This window comes from Aedes aegypti, chromosome 3 (genome assembly GCF_002204515.2).
Source record: "Aedes aegypti strain LVP_AGWG chromosome 3, AaegL5.0 Primary Assembly, whole genome shotgun sequence".
Lineage (NCBI taxonomy): Eukaryota > Metazoa > Arthropoda > Insecta > Diptera > Culicidae > Aedes > Aedes aegypti.
Genome location: NC_035109.1, coordinates 404,129,310 through 404,153,999, shown reverse-complemented (window position 1 = coordinate 404,153,999; position 24,690 = coordinate 404,129,310). Strand labels below are relative to the sequence as shown.

Genomic DNA, 24,690 nt, shown 5'->3' with positions numbered 1-24,690 from the left:
AGGATCAGTTTTATGCTCAAAGCGTACAAAAAGTTTGTTTCGATCTGTTTGTTGAAGTTTGTTTTCAGTTTATGATTTAATCTGTAATAAAAAAAATCAATCGTTTTCAGTTTATGATTTACACTGTAAAAAAATCAATCGTTTGTTTTCAGTTTATGATTTAATCTGTAATAAAAAAAATCAATCGTTTTCAGTTTATGATTTACACTGTATTAAAAAAAAAATCAATCGTTTGTTTTCAGTTTATGATTTAAGCTGTAATAAAAAAAATCAATCGTTTGGAGTTTGTTTTAGTTGAACAAATCATGTCAACTACGTCGTCTGCAAGTTTTATCAAGCCTTTTATTCCTGGATCAGTTTCATTTCACAAGTATTTGGAGGATTTGAATCGTGAGTTTATGCATCGAGGAGTTTACCGTAAGGAAAAGCAAAAAGCTTCGTTTCTTGCTTCATGTACAGCTCAAGTTTTTAGTGAGTTGAAGCAGATTTTCAAAGAACGGAGTTTGAAAGACGTTTCGTTTGGAGAAATTACGGATGCATTACGGAAGCGGTTTGATGGAACAGAAGCAGAGGCAAAGGAAAGTTTAATCCATGGAGTTTCAACAAATCGCAGTTTACCAAGCAGTTTCAAGCAATCATTTTCGCATAATGACAAGAATAGTTTACCTTCATATTCACGCAAGTTGTTTTGTAGTTTTTGTCACAGAGAAGGACATATTCGACGATTTTGTTTCGATCGAAAGAATGATGAGGTTAAGTTTGTCGATTCTTCAGCAGTTCAATCACAAAGTTTAGATGTTTCCAACAGTTTATCGTGCGAGTCAGAGTTTTCGTGCGAGGAAACAGATTGTTTAACATTTTCAGTCAACAGAATTAATGAGCCGTGTTATCGGACAGTTTACGTTGACGGTATTCGTTTGAAAATGGAAGTTGATTGTGGTGCTGCCGTTTCCGTCATTGATTCATCAATGTACGAGGAAGAATTCGATCATATACCGATAGAACCATGTGACAAGAAGCTTGCCGTGATAAATGGAAGTCGTTTGAAGGTTTATGGTAAAATTCAAGTATTGGTTGAGTTGGACGGACGATCAGAAGTCGTTAATCTGATAGTTTTGCGAAGTGAGAACAGGTTTACACCTTTGCTTGGACGCGATTGGTTGGATTTGTTTATTCCAAGTTGGCGTAGTGTGTTTGCAACTCGTAGTATCAATCAACTGGCAGTTTCTCATGACCAAATTCTAGTGGATGTTAAGCGCAAGTTTGCCAATGTTTTCGATAAATCATTATCAACTCCAATCAAAGGTTTTGAAGCGGATCTAGTTTTGAAAGATCATACACCGATGTTTAGACGTGCCTATGACGTTCCGTTGAGGTTGAAGGATAAGGTCGTGGAACACCTTGAGAGTTTGGAAAAGGATGGCGTCATAACCCCGGTCGATGCGAGTGAGTGGGCATCTCCGGTGATCGTCGTCGTAAAGAAGAGTGGTGATATTAGGATGGTTATCGACTGTAAAGTCTCGATTAACAAGGTCATAATCCCTAATACGTATCCTCTACCTTTGGCACAAGACATGTTTGCATCTTTGGCGGGCGCGAAGGTGTTTTGTTCACTAGATTTGGCAGGAGCGTATACACAGCTTAAGTTGTCTAAAAAGTCGAGAAAAATAATGGTGATTAATACGATTAAAGGTTTGTTTACGTATAATCGTTTACCACAAGGTGCTTCTTCAAGTGCAGCGATTTTTCAACGTGTCATGGATCAGGTTTTGAAAGGTATTGACGGAGTTTACTGTTACCTTGACGATGTTTTGATAGCAGGGAGAGACGAGAAAGACTGTTTACGAAAGCTTTATTTGGTTTTAGAGCGACTTTCTAATGCCAATATTAAAGTCAACTTGCAAAAATGCAAATGGTTTGTGACTAGTTTGCCATTTCTGGGTCATGTGTTGACGGATAAAGGTTTGTTGCCGTGCCCAGAGAAGGTGGAAACAATTCGTAGAGCCAGTGTTCCGAATAATGTTTCCGAGTTGAAGGCATTCTTGGGTTTAATCAATTACTACGGTAAATTTATTCCCAATCTGTCGTCTCGCCTTAGTTGTTTGTATCGTTTGCTCAGGAAAGACGTTAAGTTTGTCTGGACTGCTGAGTGCACTAGTGTGTTTCAAGACTGTAAGCTCTCGTTGTTGAAGTCAAACCTGTTGGAGTTTTTTGATCCATGCAAGCCTGTCGTTGTTGTGACAGATGCTAGTAGTTACGGGTTAGGTGGAGTCATTGCACATGACATAGATGGAGAAGAGAGGCCCATTAGTTTTACCTCCTTCAGTTTAACAAATGCACAGAAGTCCTACCCGATACTGCACTTGGAAGCGTTGGCCGTTGTGAGTACCATTAAAAAGTTTCATAAGTTTCTGTTTGGCAAAAAGTTTACTGTGTATACTGACCATAAGCCGTTGATTGGAATCTTTGGTAAGGAAGGAAAGAATAGTTTGTTTGTGACGCGTCTGCAGAGATACACGCAAAAAAAATGTGCGGTAAAAACTACCATTTTAGGGGGTTAACTTAAGCGCTCGCACCGGCAATTTTCAGCAGACCAGAAATTCGCTTGATTTTACCATGTCTGTAGTTGAAATCAGATTGTTGTAAATTATTTCTGTCAAATGTACCAGTAATGCGGTGGGGTGTACCGTAAACATAGTAAATTGGTCTGAATTTCCATGGTAGTTTTAAGAATGGGCGTAGTCAGCTAAAATAGTTATTTTTACTACAGAATTTTTTTCCGTGTATGTATTGGAACTGAACATCTACGATTTTGACATTGTTTACAGACCGTCATCAAAAATGGGAAATGCAGATTTCTGTTCGAGGTTTCCTTTACCAGACGAAGTACCAGTTGCACTACAGAGAGAGTTTATCAAAAGTTTGAACGTTTCGAGTGAGTTACCATTGGATTACGTTTTAGTTGCAGAAGAAACCAAACAAGACGAGTTTATACAGCAGATTGTTTACTACCTGAAACATGGTTGGCCTAAAAAGTTGGAGCGAAGTTTGTTGGATGTTTATGCTCATCATCAGGATTTGGAGTTGGTCGATGGATGTTTATTGTACCAAGATCGTGTGTTTATACCTGTTAGTTTACAAAAACAGATCCTGAAGCTGTTGCATAAGAACCATTCAGGCATTACCAAAATCAAACAGTTAGCCAGAAGAACAGTTTACTGGTATGGCATGAACAGCGACATTGAGAGTTTTGTCAAGTCGTGTAGTGTATGTTGCCAGATGAATGCAGTAGCAAAGCAAGTTCCTCATTCCTCTTGGATACCAACGAATAAACCGTTTTCGCGTATTCACGCTGATTTCTTTTACTTCGACAAAAAAGTTTTCCTGGTCATTGTTGACAGTTTTACCAAATGGTTGGAAGTTGAATACATGAAGTATGGAACAGATGCCAGGAAAGTCAACTCGACGTTCATGAGTGTTTTCGCTAGGTTTGGGTTACCTGATGTAATCATTACAGATGGCGGACCACCGTTCAATTCGAAGGAGTTTACGGATTTTATGGAAAGACATGGTGTGAAGGTGATGAAGAGTCCACCGTATAATCCGTCAAGCAACGGTCAAGCGGAGCGCATGGTGCGAGTTGTTAAGGAGAGTTTGAAGAAGTTTTTATTGGATCCAGAGTTGAGAAGTACAACAACCGAGGACTTAGTTTCGTATTTTCTGTTTGGTTATCGTAATTCGTGTTTGGAAGAAGATAACAAGTTTCCTTCGGAGAGGTTGTTTAGTTTTAAACCTAAGACGCTGTTGGACTTGATTCATCCTAGAAATAGTTTTAAGAATCATATGACGAAGCCTACAAGTGTGGAAAATCCTAAGCAAGATACCAAAGACTACCGTAAGCCTGACTGGACAGATAAGTTGTGCCCAGGAGACACTGTTTACTATAAAAATTTTAGAACAACTGACATCAGACGATGGCTTGAAGCCAAATTCCAGAAGCGTGTTTCCTCACATACATTTCAAGTTTCCGTAGGAGGTCGTGTGTATTTGGCACATCGTAATCAGTTGAAGCAGGCTGGAAACGACAAGAGTCGGCGGTATGTAACTTTTTCGAGGGGTAAGGAGTATGGACGCAGCAGAAAACGTACTAGAGAGGACGACGAAGAGAGCGATTCTGACGATGCTGAAGATTTTTACGGTTTCCCAGCAGATTCTTTTGTGTTTAGGGATAATTGTGAAAATCCGTTGAATGACAGTCGAGATGGTTCTGGAGAAGTTGTTGCAGGTTCGATGTCACCAGAAGAGTTGGATTGTGGAGTTCCTGACAGAGGAGTTTCGCAAGCTGACGAGGTTGATCCATTGGAAGGACCGTTATCGAGATGTTCGTCGAGCTCAGATCGTCAAAAAGCAAGTTTACGCCGTTCGAGGCGAATCAAGCGTTTCAGAAGAGACAACGAATATGTTTACTACTGATTTCGAATCAGAGTTTGTTTGTTTGATTGTTTGGTTGTTTTCGGTAGTATGTTTTACCGACTGTTTACAGCAGTACTGTTTTGCTGTGTTCGAGAAGTATCCACGTTGTTCCCGAAAGTATTGAAAGTGTTAAGTGTGAATTTCAGTGTTGTGTATAGTTCATCTAAAAGGGGGAGAACTGTGGTGACCACCCTATCGAGTTATGCTGGCTGCTGGCTCAGCCATAGTAGAAAGGAATAAAACAATTCAGTTTATTACTGACTACGAACGCGCGCGTACCGTTTTGTATATTCGGTCATATCACACACCGTCTATTGTGTAGTCTCTATGCGTGCGTGTCTGGCCGGTCTCTACCGTTTGGTCCGGTCATAACATCTCCTACTTTTTTACTCTCACACCGAGCAGGTAGAAGAGAGCTCTGTTGTTAGTGAGGCTAGCTGCCTGCGAAGAGGGTCAAGTTTGTCTCAGTCACCATCTGATACTGACGGAGGATGGATGTACTCCCCAAAGCACGGTCCTCCGTGAGGCGTCTTCTGGTGGCTGGACGGGTTTTTTGTGGAGGGGCTGGGAATCGAACCCATGACCTTCCGCTTATGAAGCGAAAGCGTAACCTCAAGGCTACAGACCCCCCTATTTCGTTTGGGAGTTATTGTTGATTTTTTCTCGAAAACATGCCTATTTGATTGTGAATATCTCTGATTGGGGCAAACATAAAAAGTATATATTTTGACGGCATTCAAAAGATAAAATAAGATTGTATATTATATCAAAAAATTACAGATGTGTTTTTTTTGTAACTCTAATAAAATGCCCTGAAAAACAAAGTATTTTAAGCAGAAAAACTTTAATAACTTTTGAACTAAAATAACTTTCGCTGCAGCTAGAGGGATCAGAGCCATCAGCAGCAGCTACTTTGCATGCAAAGACATCCGAAAGCACATCTGGATGCACCCAAATGGCGAGCTCTGCAACCAAATAGACCACGTTTTGGTGAACGGCCGGCATTTCTCGGATGTCGTCGATGTGAGAAGCTTCAGAGGTCCAAACATCGACTCTGATCACTCGTTGCTAGTAAAATTCGTGAAGAACACAGCTCTCTAGGAAGTCTCTAGAAAAATAACAGTAGGTAAAAGCGTTGAGAGCGCTCCTGGATTTCCTGGAGCAAATTCTGAATAAATTTCAGTATCCCTCGAAACACCATCGAAAGAATTTCTGGGAGAACGGGTAAACGAATAAATAGAGAAGTTTTGGAAGAATGTACCGTACCGAAAAGTACCGTAAAACGGGGTGAATAGAAAAAGTGGGGCCAATAGAAACAAAGCGACCTGCAGTTAGAAATGCAACTATTACGTAATGATAAACTTTAAAAACCTACCATTAGTTCAATAGCAACATAGTATCGCTAGACTATTTTCAAATAAAAAAATGCTACGTTTCTCGTAAAAAATTAAAAAGAAAATATTGAAATCTTAACCATTTTTGATAGTTTGAAACATCCGCCATTTTTGTCGATTTCTAACATGTTCAAAATTTTAAATTGTTTTTAATATTTTTTTTCTTCGCTGAGTAAATACACTTAAATATATTTTCAGGGGGCAGCTGAAAAAGTGTTTGTTTTTCCATTAAATTTGAAAAAATATTTATTTTTACTGAGCAGTATTTGGGCTCTCGGCTAAGGAAGACGTGACCCATATTTGAGGCTAATAAAATTGGCTTTTATCCTAACGGTTTAAGTTGTACACATTCAAACACGTCGGAAAGTGTTTCTATTCGCCCCATTTTACGGTAAGCACAAAGAAATCTCTAAAGAAATTATTTGTCGAATTCCTTTTCTCTGGGGTATCTGAGAAGAAATTGCCTGTGAAATGGTCACGTAATAGTCTCTAAAGGTTTCTCCAAAATATGGCAGCAGGTTTCATTGCTAGTAGAATAAGAAAAAAATTAAAATAGAGATTTTAGAGATATTTCGTTAAAAATCAAAACTCTTTAGAGACTTGCATTGGAATTAACTAATAAAAGTTGAATTATGTTTCGGAAAATTCAGAAATTAGACGAGCTAATTCTAACTTGCTGTCGCTTAAATTATGTAAAATTTGTCGAGCTTCTAATAAAAAACATTTTTCCTACATTTTCATCACAATTAAAGTTATCTAGCAAACGCCAATTTTGAGTTTTCAAAATAGATTTAGCAAAATTCAACCTCACTTTTATTCGTCAAAAGAGACCAAGCAGACACCTGCTACTAGTGGAGTAAAAGGCAATCATTGGTGAAGCTTTTTGAAAAGAGGAACACCTTATTTGAGACTGTACGTTAGGTGCAGCACTCTTTAGAATAGGTAGGGCACAGAACCCCTTGTTCACTTCCATTATTCACTTTGGCATGGGGGTTTTTCTCCACTGAATCCCCTGAAATTTTGCAATAAGAAGCGCTATAGTACAACGCAAAAATGAGCTCTGTAGCTTTCAAAAAACTCCACTGCCGAAGTGAATCAAAAGTGCCAAGAATACGATCTGGCTCCCTACTCAGAGCTTGTGAGTATCGCGGCCGGTTAAGCATTTAGGCGCATTGTTCTAAGGCAACATCTATTTGGTCCGTCCAAAAATTATGTAACGCTCTAGGGGGAGGGAGAAGTAGCCTCAAGCGTTACGATTCATACAAAAATATGAAATTTTTCATACAAAAACCGTTACGGACGGATGAGAGGGGGTCAAAAAGTCAAAAATTGCCGAATTCAGCGTTACGTAATAAATGGACGCTGTTTTTAATATGATACGCTAAAATTTAAAATATGCTATACAGCAGATCCTTCAACAATCCCGATAATACCGATTCCAATGCATCTGCCTTTCATTGAATTTCAAGGCAACTTTCAGGCTTTAAATCGAATATGTTACTCAAAACCGGAAGCGGAAATTGGCAAGGATAATAATCTTGCTGGAACGATGTGATCCCTATTGAAAGGTGGAACAGGTATTACGACAAACACCCGAATAGTATTGAAGAAACAGTACATAAATGAGCACATCGATACAGTAGATAATGACACTCAACCAGTCAAATTCATCATCCCAACCGCAACGAGCAACGAGAGAATGGAAATGTCATGACTTTTTTCCCAACGTACCCTATGATATTGAAATTTGTGTCTCCCGTACATGACAGTTTTGCAGTCCTTGCAGGTCATAGGCGCATGGCAGGAATCTATATGCCGAGTCATTCTTTTCACATTGTAGCACTCCTTGTTGCACTCCGAACACGTGGTTGGTGTTGCGATCACAATTTTTTTATCACGTGACTTGTCATGTTCTCTTAAGTGAGCATCGAAATCTTTTCGTGACTGGAATCTTCGTGGACAATGAGTGCACCTATAATGCAGATGGGAATGTCCAGTTTCCTGAAAACAAAAAACGAGAAGTAATGCTTTAAAGGTCGCGCCAAAGTTACTTATCTAAATGTGGCACAAACCTCGTGAATTTTCAACTGCTCCTCATCTTCGAAGGACATCTTACATATCGGGCATGATGAGGCGTCAGGCTGGACTGCATTGGCGTGTTGCAAATCGTTGCTGGGTTCTTCTACAGCTGCTGAAGTTGAAGCTGCAGGGGAAATGAAACCCTTTGGGTGGTTTCGTCGCATATGCCTTTCCAGATAGACCTGGGCTTTGAAGTTATGCTTACATATTTTGCATTGATAGCGAAATTTGTTCGCATGTGTGTCCGTGTGTCGCCGGTAAGCTGCCAACAAGTGGAATTCTTTTTTGCAGTGAGCGCACTTGTACGACGGCTCCGAGTGTTGTTTGAGCTGATTTGAATAAAAATATACGTTAGAAGTAAGTACCTAGCTATTCAATGTTTCGAACAAAACTAACCATGTGATACCGATATTGATTGGAACCTGTGACGGTGATACGGCAAAGTTGGCAGGTGCGTTTTCGATGGGCGTAATCTTGATGACGATAGAACCGTATGGGGCTGTTGAAGCTCTTCTTGCAGACACCACAAGTTGTAGCGTTTGTTCGACCAGACTTCGGAACAGAGGATTCGTCTGTTTCGCTCATCGAACCTTCAACATCTGATGATTCGTCGAGCTGGACATTATCGTTTTCTTGAACTTCATCCGTAGGGTCCAAACTTTCGAACTGTTGCAATTGTGGAATTAACAGTAGGTCTGAAGGCAGTTCGTTGAGTGAGGTTTCTGCATCCTCTACAGGAAAATTGACTTCACTAAATTCTGGAACGAATTTGACTTCCTTAAATTCGTCAGGAATCGCTTGTTTTCTCGCTTCGCAATGGTTAAGACGATGATCGGTTTCCAGCTTTTGCGATCGGAAGGAATCGCCACACTCCGTGCAGCGTAGAAAGAAACCATCGTGGTCTTCCTGTTTTACGTAGATTCGAAGATTAGTAATTATCCATTAACACAGTAATCCAAAGACTTACGTGAATGTGGTGCCAATATAAGCTTTCCTGATATCCGCGCTGATCGTTGCATATTGCGCACTTATGCAACACGTGCTTCGATGCTTTTTCTTCATAGTACAAATCCTTTTTGTCATCTGCAATCTGGAGTCATACGATGTGGTTAATATTCGTCTTTCTATTCTATTAGCTATTGCTTCTGCTTACTAAGTAGATCATCGAACAATAACCAAGCAACCAAAAGTTAAGATAAAATGGTATGTTTTAGCTTAAGTAGCTTATTTTTTAAGTAATAAACCGAACTTCATATCACATAAAGTTAATTTAAATTGTTTAAGTAGAATGATGTTTACCATAAAGTACGAAAAAGTTCGACTCGAAGTTGTTAACTAGTTGTTAAGTGCATGAGTTACTTTCTCGAGGTTCAAGTTATGTTAGTATCGATTCTGTTCTCTTATTTAGCGATATAGTTTCTATGCCGTTCTTTTCACGACGGTTAAGTTTACGATGTCTTTTCTACGATCGGAATTCAGGTTAACGATCATTTGGCCAATTAATCAATATTCTCACATAAAATTGATACATAGATTGATTAAATCCACAACAAGATAACGAATTTTACTACATGTTCAGTAATGGTGGAGTCGATCGAAATCGTATAGAATGCTGACAAACTTATTTAATAACTAGCTCAACTCGATTTGTAGCCATAGCACGAAGATAAATTCGAATGCCAGGGAAAGTAATGTGAAAAGTAGTGCACTTCTATGAGTTATTACCGTAAATATTCAGGATAGTAAGAAATATTTAACGCATCTCTAGTATACAACAAAACTGTGGTTGGCAATACTGTACTTAGCACGGTTAGTTAATTGTCAAGTTCTAGGCAATTCCAGCCTAAGAAATTTTGCTGCTGTAAGGTTTTGAAGTACACGACGAAACACGTGTCAAATGTACAAATCGAAATTCAAACTGCTTAAAGAAACCACTTGCTCCGGTGGAGATCGAACCCACGACTCTCTATTCGCTAGACGAAATGTTCCAATCCATTTTCCACTTACCTCATGTTGATCCAAATGGTTCCACAGGCCCTCCTTACTCAGGTAGTCCTGCCCGCAGACGGCACACCGAAATACCAAAAGCGGCATGCAAGCATCCTGATGTTGCTGCAGCTCATTCTCCGGGAACTCTTCGTGGCAAATAGCACATTGCACTTTCAGGAGCGCCTCGTCCTTAAGAGCTACTGCCGCCGTGTGCTTCGGGTGATCACATTGCAGATTTCCCAGGCAACAGCCGCATAAATGGTGCTGAAAATAGAGGAATAGAGTAACTTTGCATATTCTGCGAGCGATCCACTTCGAAGGAAGTGGCCAAACATGCTACTGAACAAAACTCAATCAAAGGACACACCAAATTGTACCGTTTTATGCAATGCGACGTATGTTTGTCGCATTTTGAGCTTCAGATGGTCTTCAGACATGGATAGATGTTCAAAGTTTTAATGATATATACTAGGCAAAGCTGGTAGCATGTCTCCTTAGAAACAAACTTGGTGTCTATTTCAATACACGTCTCTAAGAAGCCTGTTATTTCAATGTCTCAAAGATCAAATTATGTATATCTATAGTAGATTTGGAGTTGCTGAATCTTATGCAGCCCACAGACGCTCAGACGGTTTGACCAACATTGACTCCGCCCCCAAGTTAGTCAAACCGACTTATGTTGATACAACCGTTTGACCAACTGTCAAGGTTGGTTGCAGCAACACGATAATTCTTTGCATGTTATTACACACTTAAATTATTTTACGGATTCCTGTGAAATCTCAACAACTGAACAGTTCGGTGAAATAAATTAACGGAGTACGGTAAATTTTTACAGTATTCGGTAAAAAAAAATCACCGTAATCCGTTAAATTCCGACGAAATACGGTGTTTTATTTCACCGAACTGTTCAGCTATAGACTTGTCGAGAGTCTAGTGAATATGTGATTGTTATTTTCTCGAATGCTGTGGCTGTGGGGGAGAATCTTTTCGCGATTTTTTGGCAATAATCGCAGTAAGGAAGAGAAGAACTTTCAACATTTAAGTACCAAAAGAAATAAATATTTAAGAGGAATTCCAGTTATAATTCGTACGAAATATTCCGGCAAAACTCAGAAATCATGACGGGTCTCTTTCGGGGAATATTTTGAGCAGTCATTGATATGGGAATGGCCATGGGATTTTTTTTTTCAAACATTCTATCCAGAATCTTTTAGTCGTTTTCTCTAGTTATTCTACTATGAAGTTTTAAAACTGCTAATTGAACTTTAACACTTCACTTTTTGCAAAAAATAAAATACTAAAATCACTAGTAAGGCGAGCAAATACCTTTAAACTCTAATATGTGTTGCTTATCTTGACAGATAGGCCTATTTCGTCTGCGACTTACAGACTTTTTCAGTGTAGAGCACTTTTAGTATTTTATTTTTTGCAAAAAGTGAAGTGTTAAAGTTCACTTAGTAGTTTTAAACATACTCCATATTCCACCAAAAGCTCTTCCTGGGATTCTACCACGAATTATATCAATTAGAAATTAATCAATTAAAATTAAATTAATCAATTAGAAATTTATCCACAAGGATTCCTTTAGAGGTTCCTCTACCAGGCATTGCAGAATTCGCTCTCATTTGAGTATGAAGCACGATCAAAGCAAGCAAAGAAAAACATCCCATCTGTTGCGGTCCACGATCGTCATTGTATTGCAAGGTGTAACAAGTCTGATAAAAGGAAGCAGCGAGCGAGAGCCTCAAAGAGAGAGCGATGATAAAATCCATTTTTCTGGCTTATTTACCGTTGGGGATAGGTGTTTTTCTTTACTGGCACGATAAACAATCCACGAACTCCCAATAGCAATAGTGTCCCCCATGTTGAGTAACAATTTCAGTACCGGGTACATCAGCACAACCCTACCTGTGTGACAGCCCTGAAGCGGTAAAGCCATGACGTGGCATAACAGAGAACAAAAGCGCGCGACAGCCTTTCGCGCTAAAACTATTCTTTTTTTATTCTGTGTACAACCTTCGTTGAATAAACATCTTTTCATTTTCGTTCTGTAAACGCGTTCTGTTTAATTACTGACCGGCCGAATTCCCTATTCTCAATAGGTTATGGGCCCAGTTTCGCGTGTGCTGGGAAGTAGTAGCGTGTTTCGGACGATTTCAAGTGTTTCGTGAAGATGGAGAAGGATTCGGATGCAGTTCGCGTTCCGCTTTTCGACGGGTCGAATTATCCGTCATGGAAGTTCAGGATGCTGGTCTTGCTAGAGGAGCATGAGATGACCGAGTGCATCGAAGAAGAAGTGGCGGATGTGGAAAGGTTGCAAGTTAGTGCAGCGGATAACGAATCTGTGAAAGCAACGAAGTTGGTTGCGTTGGAAGCGCGAAGGAAGAAAGATCGCAAGTGCAAATCCATTCTCATCTCGCGAATCAGTGATAGCCAGTTGGAGTACGTACAAGACCAGCCAACGCCGAGGCAAATTTGGCTGGCCCTCCAGCGTGTGTTTGAAAGAAGAAGTATTGCAAGTCGTTTGCATTTGAAGAAGAAAATGCTCACCCTCCGGCATGAGGGCGGTGATTTGCAAGAGCATTTCTTGAAGTTTGATCGGTTAGTGCGCGAATACAAATCGACCGGTGCGGTCATTGAGGACATTGACGTGGTGTGTCATTTGTAGATCACGCTCGGACCTGAATTTGCGACGGTGGTGACCGCGATAGAAACAATGCCGGAAGATAAATTGACGATTGAATTCGTAAAGTGTCGTTTGCTCGACGAGGAAATAAAGTGCCGTGGCAAAGAATTTGATTCGTTCGGCGTGAAGCGCGAGCCGTCGGCCTTCGCCGGGAAACCGACTGGTGCTGTGAGAAAATGGAAATGTTTTTCGTGCCAAAAAGTCGGACACAAGGCTGCGGAGTGTCCCGAGCGGCAGAAGAGGAAGAAAGAAGACAATAAGAAGTCAAGTGCAAATGTTTCCGAAGAGAAAGCGGGTGGAATATGTTTCGCCGCTAGTGGTGGTGTTGTTCGGGAAGAGAAAGTATTGTGGATTGCAGATTCGGGTGCTTCCGAACACATGAGCAACAACAAGAATCTCTTCGAAGAGCTAGTGCCATTGAAGGATCCAGTTGAAATCGCTGTTGCATTGAACGGTAAGTCTGCGATAGCAAAGTGTTCTGGCAAGATTAAGATGATTGCCGTCAGTGGAAGCAAGAAACGTGAGTGTACTTTGGAAAATGTTCTCTATGCTCCGGATCTCCGTTGTAATTTGTTCTCGATCCGCAAAGTGGAAATGGCGGGAATGGAGATTGTGTTCAAAGACGGTAGTGTAAAAGTTCGGAAAGATTCTGAAGTGGTCGCCTGTGGACGACGTTGTGGATTGCAATACGAAATGGACTTTTACGCGGAAAGTACAAGTGCGTCGTCATTGTATTCGTGCGGGAAGTTGCAAAAATGCAATGAACTTTGGCATCGTCGGTATGGTCACTTGAGCGAGAAGAACTTGGAACTGATCGTGAAGAAGAATATGGTGACCGGATTCGAGAAGTGCGCGGTAGACGACAATGGTGAAATGTTTTGCGAACCATGTATCGAAGCGAAACAAACTCGGAAACCATTCGTTAGTAGCTCCGAGAAGAGAGCTTCGCGTGTGCTAGAACTAATCCATACGAACGTCTGTGGCCCTGTAACGCCGGTGGGGCATGACGGTAGTCGGTACTACGTCAGTTTCATTGACGATTGGAGCCGGTTTACCATCGTCTACACGATCCAATCGAAGGATCAGGTGCTCGGATGTTTTAAACTTTACGAAGCGATGGTCACTGCAAAATTTGGAAGAAAAATTGCGCGTGTTCGTAGTGATAACGGTGGAGAATACCGAAACGAACAGTTCGAGAAATTTTGCCAGCAGAAAGGAATCCAGATGGAGTGCACGGTGCCGTATTCGCCGGAGCAGAACGGCATCAGTGAGCGGATGAACCGGACCCTGGTGGAGAAGGCCAGGTCAATGCTCATTGGTTCCGGTGTCGACAAGGTATTTTGGTGTGAGGCCGTAGAAACGGCCGCTTATCTGGTAAATAGGAGCCCTGCAAGTGCCCTGAAAGAAGGTAAGACACCATTTGAATTATGGGAAGGTCGAAAACTAAATATTTCCGGAATGCGAGTGTGGGGAAGTCCAGCCTTTTGCCATGTCCCTAAGGAAAACCGGAAGAAACTCGATAGTAAGGCATGGAAAGGGATATTTCTGGGACACCACTGTAACGGATACAGGATCTGGGATCCGAAGCGAAAGAAAGTGGTAGTGCAACGAGATGTAATTATCGACGAATCTCGTGGTACATCGAAGGAAGTTCCAGCGCTTGGCAAGACATCTACAGATAATGAGATGATTCGGATCACGCACGACGAGGAGGTAGGAGACACCGACTTTGGTAATACGGAGGTACCGGGTGATTCGCATGAAACAAGCTTCGAAGATTGTGATGAAGGATCGGATTCGGACTCGGCAGCTGATGAGGATTCAGCAGGGGCCGTTGAAGCACCATCAGATCAAATAAGAACTAGTGGTCGTATAAGAGAACCTCCTGCGTGGCACAGAGATTACGACATGAACTGTGCTTATGCAATGAGTGCAACGAACTTTGTTGAAAATTTCCCTGATACTCTGAAGGAAATGAGGAAGCGTGACGATTGGCCGTATTGGAAAGCCGCCGTCGAGGAGGAGATGAACTCTCATCGGAAGAATAATACGTGGAGCATTTGCAAGTTACCTGAAGGGAGGAAAGCAGTCTCGAGTAAATGGGTTTTCAAGCTTAAACGTGGTGAGAACGGAGCTGTGCACCGATATAAGGCTCGACTGGTGGCCCGTGGATTTTCGCAGCGTTTCGGATATGATTACACTGAGACATACTCACCGGTAGCAAGAATGGATACGGTGCGTACAGTTTTGGCAGTGGCAAATCAAGAACGTCTTAAAGTACATCAAATGGACGTCAAGACGGCGTTCTTGAACGGAAACTTGGAAGAGGAAATTTTTATGACGTTACCCGAAGGCTCGGAAGGAGAACTAAACGATGTTTGCCGTTTGAACCGTTCGCTGTATGGTTTAAAACAGGCGTCAAGAGCCTGGAACGAAAGATTTCATCGTTTTGTGACCAAGTTAGGATTTCGGCAAAGTGAGAATGATCGGTGCCTGTATGTACGAGGTGAGGGTAGCCAACGAGTGTTCCTGTTACTGTATGTTGACGACATACTTATTGTTTGCCGAAACTTGAAAGAAATCGAGAAGGTAAAGAAGCGACTGGCGCAGGAGTTTGAGATGTCGGACATGGGTCCTGTTGGTAATTTTCTTGGAATGAGTATCGACAGGAATGAGGAGCAGCGAATTTTGCGGATTTCACAGCGTTGTTATCTCGAAAGTCTACTTTGCCGATTTGGGATGGAGAACTGTAAGCCAGCAGCGACACCAATGGAGACTCGATTGCAGCTGAAGAAGGGTGATGAAGCAAACAAAACCAGCAAGCCATACAGGGAGCTCGTGGGCTGTTTGGCGTACGTAGCGCAGTGTTCAAGGCTGGATTTATGTGCATCAGTGAACTTTTTCAGCCAATACCAGAGCTGCCCAACAGATGAACATTGGAATTTCTTGAAGCGTGTTCTGCGATACGTACGAGGAACTTTGGACATAGTTTTGGAGTTTCATGGAAGCGATAAAGCTGAACCGTTTGTCGTTTATTCAGATTCGGACTGGGGCAACGATGTTAACGATAGACGATCGATTACTGGATGTGTTTTTCGTGTTTTTGGTGGCACAACAGCCTGGTTAACAAGAAAACAACAGACCGTAGCACTGTCCTCAACAGAAGCAGAATTTGTGGCTTTGTGTACCGCCGCATGTGAAGGTATTTGGCTCCGTCGGCTTCTTGAAGATCTTGGCGTGGTAATTGAAGGTCCAGTGAAACATTTCGAGGATAACCAATCGTGTATTAAGGTGACGGAGGAGCCACGTGACAGTCGACGACTAAAGCACGTGGATGTCAAATTCAACTTTGTTCGCGAGCTAGTGAAAGACAAGCGCATCGATATCCGCTACATTCCATCGGAGAAACAGTTGGCGGATATTATGACTAAAGGACTGGCATCAACGGCCTTTCATCGTTTACGAGAAGCTTTAGGAGTGCAGAAATTGAGCAGGGGTGTTGAGTAACAATTTCAGTACCGGGTACATCAGCACAACCCTACCTGTGTGACAGCCCTGAAGCGGTAAAGCCATGACGTGGCATAACAGAGAACAAAAGCGCGCGACAGCCTTTCGCGCTAAAACTATTCTTTTTTTTATTCTGTGTACAACCTTCGTTGAATAAACATCTTTTCATTTTCGTTCTGTAAACGCGTTCTGTTTAATTACTGACCGGCCGAATTCCCTATTCTCAATACCCCAGGCTTGGAGCATGTTTAGAGGGGTTTTATCATGCACTACTATCCCCCCAATCTGATCAAAGTTGTAGCAGTATACGATAAACAGTCTCTCATAATGTGCAGCATGTTATGATAGTTACAGAGAGCGATACGTGAGAGATTCTCTCAATTTTCTCAGGATTCAATCCCTGTCCTCTACAAATTATTGTAGATTCCACCAAAAAATCCTCCAAAGATTAATTTAAGAATTCCTCCAGCAGAACTTCAAGCATTCCAATACAGATACTACCCACAATTTATCCAAGGATTCATCAAGTTCCTCCAGGGATTCCACAAACAATTCCTCCAAGAATTTCATCAGAAAGCCTTCAAAGATTTCAAGAGAAATACTGCAAAAAACAATCATCAAAACTTGATCAGCAGGAATTCCTTTAGAGATTCCACTTGTTATTTTTTGAGAGGATCCCCCAGGTTATCCTTTGGTTTTCCTCTAGAGAATCTTCAATAAATTCTTTTATAAACTCCACCAGTGTTTCCTCCAAAGATTCTTTCTTGTATCTCTGAAGGGACCCTACGAGACATTCGTCCTGGAATTTCTGCAGGAATTACTTCAATAATCCAATATATAAATTTCTCCGAGGATTCTTAAAAGAATTTATACATCAATTCCATCCAGTATTTCTTGAAGGATTTTTTCCCAGGAATTACCTTAGAGAATCTTTCAGAAACTCCTTCGGGGATTTCTTTAAAAGTTCTTCCAGAAATATATTAAGGAATCTCTCCAGGAAACTCTCTAGGAATTAATCTATTGATTTCTTTGGTGATACCTCCAAGACTTTCTAAAAATATATCTCCATGAATTTTTTTCAGAAATGAAAAAAAAAATCTTTTAGATCTACTTTAAATATCAGTTAACTCCCTGGAGGAATTTATGATTATCCTGAAGCACAATCCTAGTAACACCTTTGAAGTATCTTATGGTTGAACTTCTGGCGAAACTCTGGTAGATTTTTCTGGTGGTAATTCTAACGAAACTCTGGTGATGTTCCCAGTGATAACGCTAGAAGAATTCCTTTAAAAAATTCTCCCGCGAAAAATTACAGGTGATATAATTAGGGAAAATCTAGTTGAACTATCTGAAGGAATTACTAGTGGAATCTTTATAGGAAATTGTGGTCAAATCGCATAGGAAATTCGTTTTTGGATAATTGGAGTTCATCTTGGTGGCATCCACGAAGGAACTTCCCAGAGGAATTCCTTTTTTATATCCCAGGAGGAATTCCGAATAGAGTCACTGGATGATATACAGGTAGATTCCCAAATTACAGGTAAAACTATTATAATAAATTTCTGATAATATCGCTGGAGGGTTCCTGAAAACTCCCAATAATCCCTGGAGTTATTCCACGAGAAATTTCTTGCAAAATCCGGAGGAATCCCTTGAGGATTTCCGGGATTGATACCTTAAGGAAATGCGGGAGGCGCCCCATGATGAATTCCGCAAGGAATCCTTTGAAAAATCCCGGAAAGAATCTCTTGAGTAATGCCGGAGAACTTATAAGAAATTTATGATAAAATCCCTGGAGAAAATCTTGATAATCTTCTAGAATCGTTGGAGATTTTGCTGAAGGAATTCCTTGAGGATTGATTCCTTAAGGAATTTCAGGAGGTATCCCTTGAATAATTCCGGGAGGAATTCCTTAAGGAATTCCAGGAGGACTACCTTGAAGAGTTCTTTTATGAATCTCTTGAAGTATTCTCTAGAAGTTTGGGTAGTATCTCCTAATAAATTCCGAAAATATTTCATAATAAATTAACCCAGAATAACCCTAGAGGGATTCCTGAAGGAACCTTTAGAAGAATTCCTGATAGAATCCCTGACAGAACTTCTGATGGAACCCAGGAGGATTTATAATAAAGTTCCCAACGGAATCTATTGAAGAACTCCTTCAGATGGAATCCTTGGAAAAACTTGTGATGTTATCCCTTGAGTAATTCCTGATATAATCATTAGAGAAACTCTTGATAGAATTCCTGTAGAAATTCCAGGTGGAATCTCTGAAGGAACTCCTAATGGAAACCCTAGATGAACTCCTGAAAGTCCTTAGAAGAACTCCCTTGGGAACTCGTAATGGAATGCCAAAAACGACTTCTGTTGTTTTGCCCTGTAGGAATTCCTAATTGAATCCCTTTTGGAACTGATAAAATACTTAGAAGAGCTCCTGATGGAAATCCTTGGGAACTCCTATTGAAAGGCTCAGGGGAACTCCTGATGGTATCCCTATAGAAACTCTAATAGATTCCCAGGAGGAATACCAGGTGGAATGTCTAAAGAAAATGCTTATGAAACCCCTGAAGGAACTCTTCTTGAAATCTCCAGAAGAACTCCTGATGTAATTCCCAGAAGAGATCCTGATGTTATCTCTAGAAGAAACTTCTGATGCAATCCCTCGAGGATCCCGGTGAAATCTCTGAAGAAACTTTTGATACAATCGCTAGAGGAACTCCTGATGGAATCTCTAAGGGAACTTCTGTTAAAATTTCTGAAGAATTTAATGATGATTGCCGAAGGAATTCCCAATGGAATTCGGAGGAACTCCTGATGGAACCCTTGTAGGAAATCCTAAAGATATTCTTGCAGCAACTGATGAAATTATTGGAGGAACTCCTGATGAAATCCCTTGCAGAATTCTCTATGGAATTACTATAGGAACTCCTGATGAAATCCCTGGAGGAATTCCTGATAAAATTCCTGATGAAACTCCTGATAGAATGCCTAGAGAAATTCCTTATGATATCCCTAGAAGATCCTGATGTAATTCTTAGGTGACCTCCTGATATATACTCTGGAGGAAGTCCTAATAGAATCTCGGAAGAAATGCTAGCTGGAATCTCTGAAGGAACTCTTGGTGGAATTTCTGGAGGAACTCCTGATGAAATCCTCAGAAGAAAGTACTTCTAAAAGAATTCCTTATGGAATTCCTGATAGAGTCCCTGGAGGAACTCCTGATAGAATCCTTGGAGGAATATAAAGATATTGTTGGAGGAACTCCTGATAGAGTCCCGATAAAATCTCTAGATGAACTTCTCATGAAATTTCTGGAGGAATTCCTGATAAGTTTCCTGAAGGAACTTATGATAGTATCTATAGAGGAACTCCTGATAGAATCTCTTGAAGAATTTCGGGTGAAATCTCAGAAGAAACTCTTTATGGCATCCCTGGAGGAACTCCTGATGAAATCCTTGGAGGAAATTCTAAATATATTGTTGAAGAAGCTCCTAATGGAATAAATGGAGGAATTTCTGATGAAATTCATAGAATAACTGGAAGGAATTCTAGGTGGCATCTCTGAAGGAACTGCTGATGGAATCGCTGGAGAAACTTCTAATGGAATTGCTAGAGGTATTCCTGATGGAATCCCTGGAGAAGTTCCAATTGCTATCACTGAAGGAACTCCTGATGGAATCCCTGGAGGAATTTCTGATGGAACTCCTGTAAGAATCCCTAGAAGAATTCCTTATGATATCCCTAGAAGGAGTCTTGATGAAATTCCTCAAGGAATTCCTGATATGATCTCTGGAGGAAATCCTGATTGAATCTTTGGAGGCAATTCAAGTGGAATCTCTGAAAGAACTCTGGAGGAACTCCTGATACAATCCCAAGAAGAACTCTAATGGAAGCCCTAAAGGTATTCCAGATAGTGTCTCTATAAGAACTCTTGATGGAATCCTTGGAAGAACTCCTATCTATATATATTCTTGAAGGAATTCCTAATCATTGAAGGGACTCCTGATAAAATCCCTGGAAGAACTCCTGAAAAGTTTCCGGATAGAATCTCTAGAGGAACTCCTGATAATATTTCAAGAAAAAACATTGATGGGATTCCTCGAGGAACATCTGATTTAATCTCTTGAAGAATTCCAGGTGAAATTTCAGAAGGAACTCTTGATGGAATTCCTGGAGAAACACCTGATGAAATCTCCAGAAGCCCTAATGGTACTCCCGAAAGAATCCCTACAGGAGCTCCTGATGAAATCCCTGGCGGAACTCCTAAAGGAATCCTTCGAAAAATTTGTAAAGATATTCTTGAAGAAACTCTGGATGGAATCATTGGAGAAATTTCTGTTGAAATCCCGGAAAGCACTCCTGATGGAATCCATAGAGCAACGACGGACATGAAGTCATTCCAGGTGGAATGTCTGAAATATCTCCTGATAGAATCCCAGGAGAAACTTCTGATGAAATCCCTAGTTGAGTTCCAGGTGCAATCCCTGAAAGAACTGCTGATCGAATCTCTGGAGGAATTCCACATGGAATCCCTGAAGAATCCCTAGACGAACATCTGATGAAACCCCCAGAAGAATTATTGATGGAATTTCTATAGGAACTTCCGATGGAATCCCTACAGCTAGTCTTGATAAAAATTCTGAAGGAACTGCTGAATAAAACCTTCGTGAAATTTATGATTGAATCTTTAGAAGTTCTCCTGATGGAATGCCTGGATGAAATCGTGTTTAATTCCCTAGAATAACTCCTGATTCTTAAGGCCTACCTTAGCCGAGTGATCAAAGTCCGTGGCTACAAAACATAACCATGCTGAAGGTTTCTGGTTGAAAATTTCTGGTCGGTCCAGTATCTCTTCGTAATGGAGATTTCCTTGACTTCCCTGGGCATAGAGCATCATCGTACCTGCCACACGCTATATGAATGCAAAAATGGCAACTTTGGCAAAGAAAGCTCTCAACGATTCAATCATGAGTTCCACAAAGGATCATATCAGGGTTTCCATTAGGAATATCTCTAGGGATTCCATCGGAAGAGTTCTTTCGGGGATTACATCAGGAGTTCATTCAGGGATTCCACTAGCAATTATATGAGAAGTTTCTCCAGCGATTCTCTGAAGGAATTGAGATTCACCAGGGATTCAATCAAAAGTTCCTTCAGAAATTCCACCTGGACTTCTTCCAGAGGATTATACATTGTACATTGCAGGAGTTTCTCTAGGGATTACATTAGGAATCCTTCTAGGGATTTTATCAGGAGTTCCTTCTGATTTCATCAGAAGTACCTTCAAGAATATTATAAGTTTCTGTAGAAATTCTTTGTGGAGTTTCTTCAGAGATTCTACCTGGTATTCCTACAAGAATTCTATCAGGAGTTTCTCTGGGGATTCCATCATAAATTACACCAGGGATTGCGTCAGAAGTTCTTTCGACTATTCCATCAAAAGTTTCTCTTTGGATTTCATCAGGAGTCTTTCAATTGATTGCATAATGAGTTCCTCTAGAGATTATGTCAGGAGTCCCTCGAGTAATTATATCAGGATTTTTTCAAGGCATATCATAAGGAATTCCTCTATGGGTTTTATCAGTATCTCTCCAAAGAATTCATTAGGTGTTTCCGTAGGTGTTCCATCAGGAGCTCTTCAAGGGAATTCATCAGGAGTTCCACCAATGATTTCATTTGGAGTTCCTTCAATAATATCTTTAGGAATTCCTCCAAGGATTTCATCAGGAGTTTTTATAGGGAATCTACAAGGAGAACCTTTAGGGTTTCCATTAGAGTTCTTCTGGCGATTTCATTAGGAGTTCCTCCAGGAATTTCATCAATAGCTCCTTCTGAGATACCACCTGGAATTCTTACAATTCTATCAGGAGTTCCTCCAGAGATTATAACAGGAGTTCCTCGAGAAATTTCATCAGGACTCCTTCTAGGAATATCATAAAGAGTTCCTCTACGGATTCTATCAGGAGATCCATCAGGAATTCCTCCTGGGATTCCTTCGGGAATTCCTCAAGAGATTACATCAGAAATTTCTTCGCAGATTCCATCTGGATTCCACCTGGATCTTCTCCAGGGATTACATCGTAAGTTCTTCTAAGGTTTACATTATGAGTTCTTCTGGGGAATACATCAGGCGTTCTTTTACGGATTTCATCAGGAGTTCCTTCAAGGGTTTCATAAGAAGTTCCCTTAGATATTCCACCTAGAATCCCTCCGGGGATTCTATCAAAAGTTTCTATAGGAATTCCATCAAAAGCTCCTTCAGATTCCAGCTGGAATTCCTACAGGGGTTCTTTCAGAAGTTTCTTTAGGCATTCCGTCAGGAGTTCCTTCGGAGATTGCACCTGGAATTTCTTTAGAGATCATATCAGAGAGGAAGGAATTCTTCTTGGGATTTTATAAGAAGTTCAGCCAGGCATATTATCAGCAATCCCTCCAGGGATTTCATCAGGAATTCCTATAAGGATTCCGTCCGGAGTTCCATCGGAGATTCTATTGGGAGTTCCTTCAGGGATTACATCAGAAGATCATCTATGGATTATTGCAGGAGTTTCTCTAGGGATTACATTAGGAATCCTTCTAGGGATTTTATCAGGAGTTCCTTCTGATTTCACCAGAAGTAACTTCAAGAATATTATAAGTTTCTGTAGGAATTCTTTGTGGAGTTTCTTCAGCGATTTTACCTGGTATTCCTACAAGAATTCTATCAGGAGTTTCTCTGGGGATTCCATCATAAATTACACCAGGGATTCCGTCAGAAGTTCTTCCGAGTATTCCATCAAAAGTTTCTCTTTGGATTTCATCAGGAGTCTTTCAATAGATTGCATTAGGAGTTTTACAGGGATTCCATCAGAAATTCTTTCTTTTGAAATACTTCTTATATTTCATTACAAAATCCTCCTGGGACTCCATCATGAACACTTTCTGGGATTCCATCAGAAGTTCTGTTAGAAATTCTATCAGGAATTCTTCTAAAGGTTCCTTCAGGAATTCCTCTAGGGCTATTCTAGGTTTCATCAGGCTATTTGCTACGGATTCCTCCCGGAATTTACGGATGGATTCAACCAGAATTTTCCTTCAGGGGTTTCTTTTTTGAGAGAATTCTTCAAGGGATTCGCCCAGGAATTCTTCAAATGAGTCCTCCCGGAATTAATCGAGGGATGCCTCTAGAAATTCTTCAAGGAATTAATATCTCCAAGGATCGTCAATGGTTATCAGGAATTCCTCCTGAAATTTAACCAGAAATTTCTTATTAGGATTTCATCACCGGAATAACTCTAGAAATTCCTTCCGAAATATCTCAAGGAAAAAAATAAATCATAAAGCCTGATTTGCTACTGAAAAGGAATCGCTAAAATAATTTCTCGCCGATTCCTTGCAGAAATTTTCTACAGCGACCCATTTGAATTGACATTTCTTTTCAACTGCATACTGCGCTCAGAAAAAAGCGCATTCTTGATCGATTCCTTGCAGAAATTTGCAATGCATCAAGATAGGCCGAGAAATTACTTGTCAGCAGCGAATCAGGCTTAAAGCATGATCTATCAAACTTTTGAGTGATGTAATTCACCAAGCATGTATAATAGGAAAATCACTTGGTTTTGCACTGATATAGCTGAAAAAGTATCAGCATACTTTTTGCATGTAAGAGCAAGTAAGAATACTTTTCGGAATCAATATTGCCTATGATGACTGAGATTTATTGCGAGCTGCAAAATCAACATGGCTGCCAAAATGAATGACGGGCTACTAAGCCTTAAGTGGTAATTTTGTTTTTCTGTAGAGGATCCTTAATACACAAAGGGTCCATAACCGGCATCGATTCCCTATGCTGTTTCGCTACAGAAAAGTAAAAAATTGACAGAAATAGTCTAGAAATGTTCTACAGCGAGCTCCTTTTGAAATGACATTTCTGTTCAACTGCGTGCAGCGATCAAAGACCATTCTTGACCATTTCTTGCAAGCAATTTCCCACGCATCTAGAAAGGCGATTACTTTTCTTTTCAGATGCTTAGCTCCCATTAGACGCTATTAGCCCTGTCTAGGCGTAAAATGATCGTACAAGCAATACCTATTCGCCGAGTGTCATATAAAACTGAAACTGTTTCATACTTTTGTTATAGATTTTTTCTTAAAAAAAGTCGCGAAAGTTCGTGCTCATTAAAAAAAATCGTATGTTCTTTTATAGCTTTTCAAATGTCTTCTTGATGTTAGAAAGTGTTTTGTACAAACATGAGCATGAGTCCCTGTTATCCTGTTTTGTTGTATGCAATGTCAAACAGTAGGCGAGGATTATTTTTTCTCCAAGAAGAACCTCCCAGTATTCTAAGATAATTCATATGATTTGAATGTGACTCGGTCCAGATGATCTAAAACCAAACTTACCGTAAATAATATGTGAGAACTTTTTTTACAATACGAGCAAAACATTCTTCACAACTTTTGCAACACTTTTTCGAAACACTGAAATTTCTACTTTCTCATTTGTTATGAAAATGCATGTCAAAACAAAACACGAAGAACAAGAACTGCAAACCTGCACATTAATTTGGAAACGCTCAT

At 40.4% G+C, this 24,690-nt stretch overlaps 1 protein-coding gene across 2 annotated transcripts in view; it reads right to left on the bottom strand.

Annotated features, from left to right (window-relative positions):
* LOC110679839 (zinc finger protein Xfin-like) overlaps nt 1-24,629 on the bottom strand; it is a 37,526-nt gene extending 12,897 nt beyond the window's left edge. Inside the window, exons 1-7 of one of the 2 annotated variants that reach the window (XM_021855648.1) lie at nt 24,514-24,629; nt 9,954-10,199; nt 8,914-9,036; nt 8,343-8,852; nt 8,152-8,275; nt 7,940-8,070; nt 7,599-7,868 (exon numbers count right to left, since the gene is read on the bottom strand). In XM_021855648.1, coding sequence (XP_021711340.1) covers nt 7,599-7,868; nt 7,940-8,070; nt 8,152-8,275; nt 8,343-8,852; nt 8,914-9,036; nt 9,954-10,199; nt 24,514-24,558 — 1,449 coding nt within the window. In that variant the 5' untranslated portion in view covers nt 24,559-24,629. Of the gene's footprint in view, nt 1-7,598; nt 7,869-7,939; nt 8,276-8,342; nt 8,853-8,913; nt 9,037-9,953; nt 10,200-24,513 lie in introns of both variants that reach the window. The other variant, XM_021855647.1, reaches the window with a different exon arrangement.
* Between the last annotated feature and the right edge of the window lie 61 nt (nt 24,630-24,690).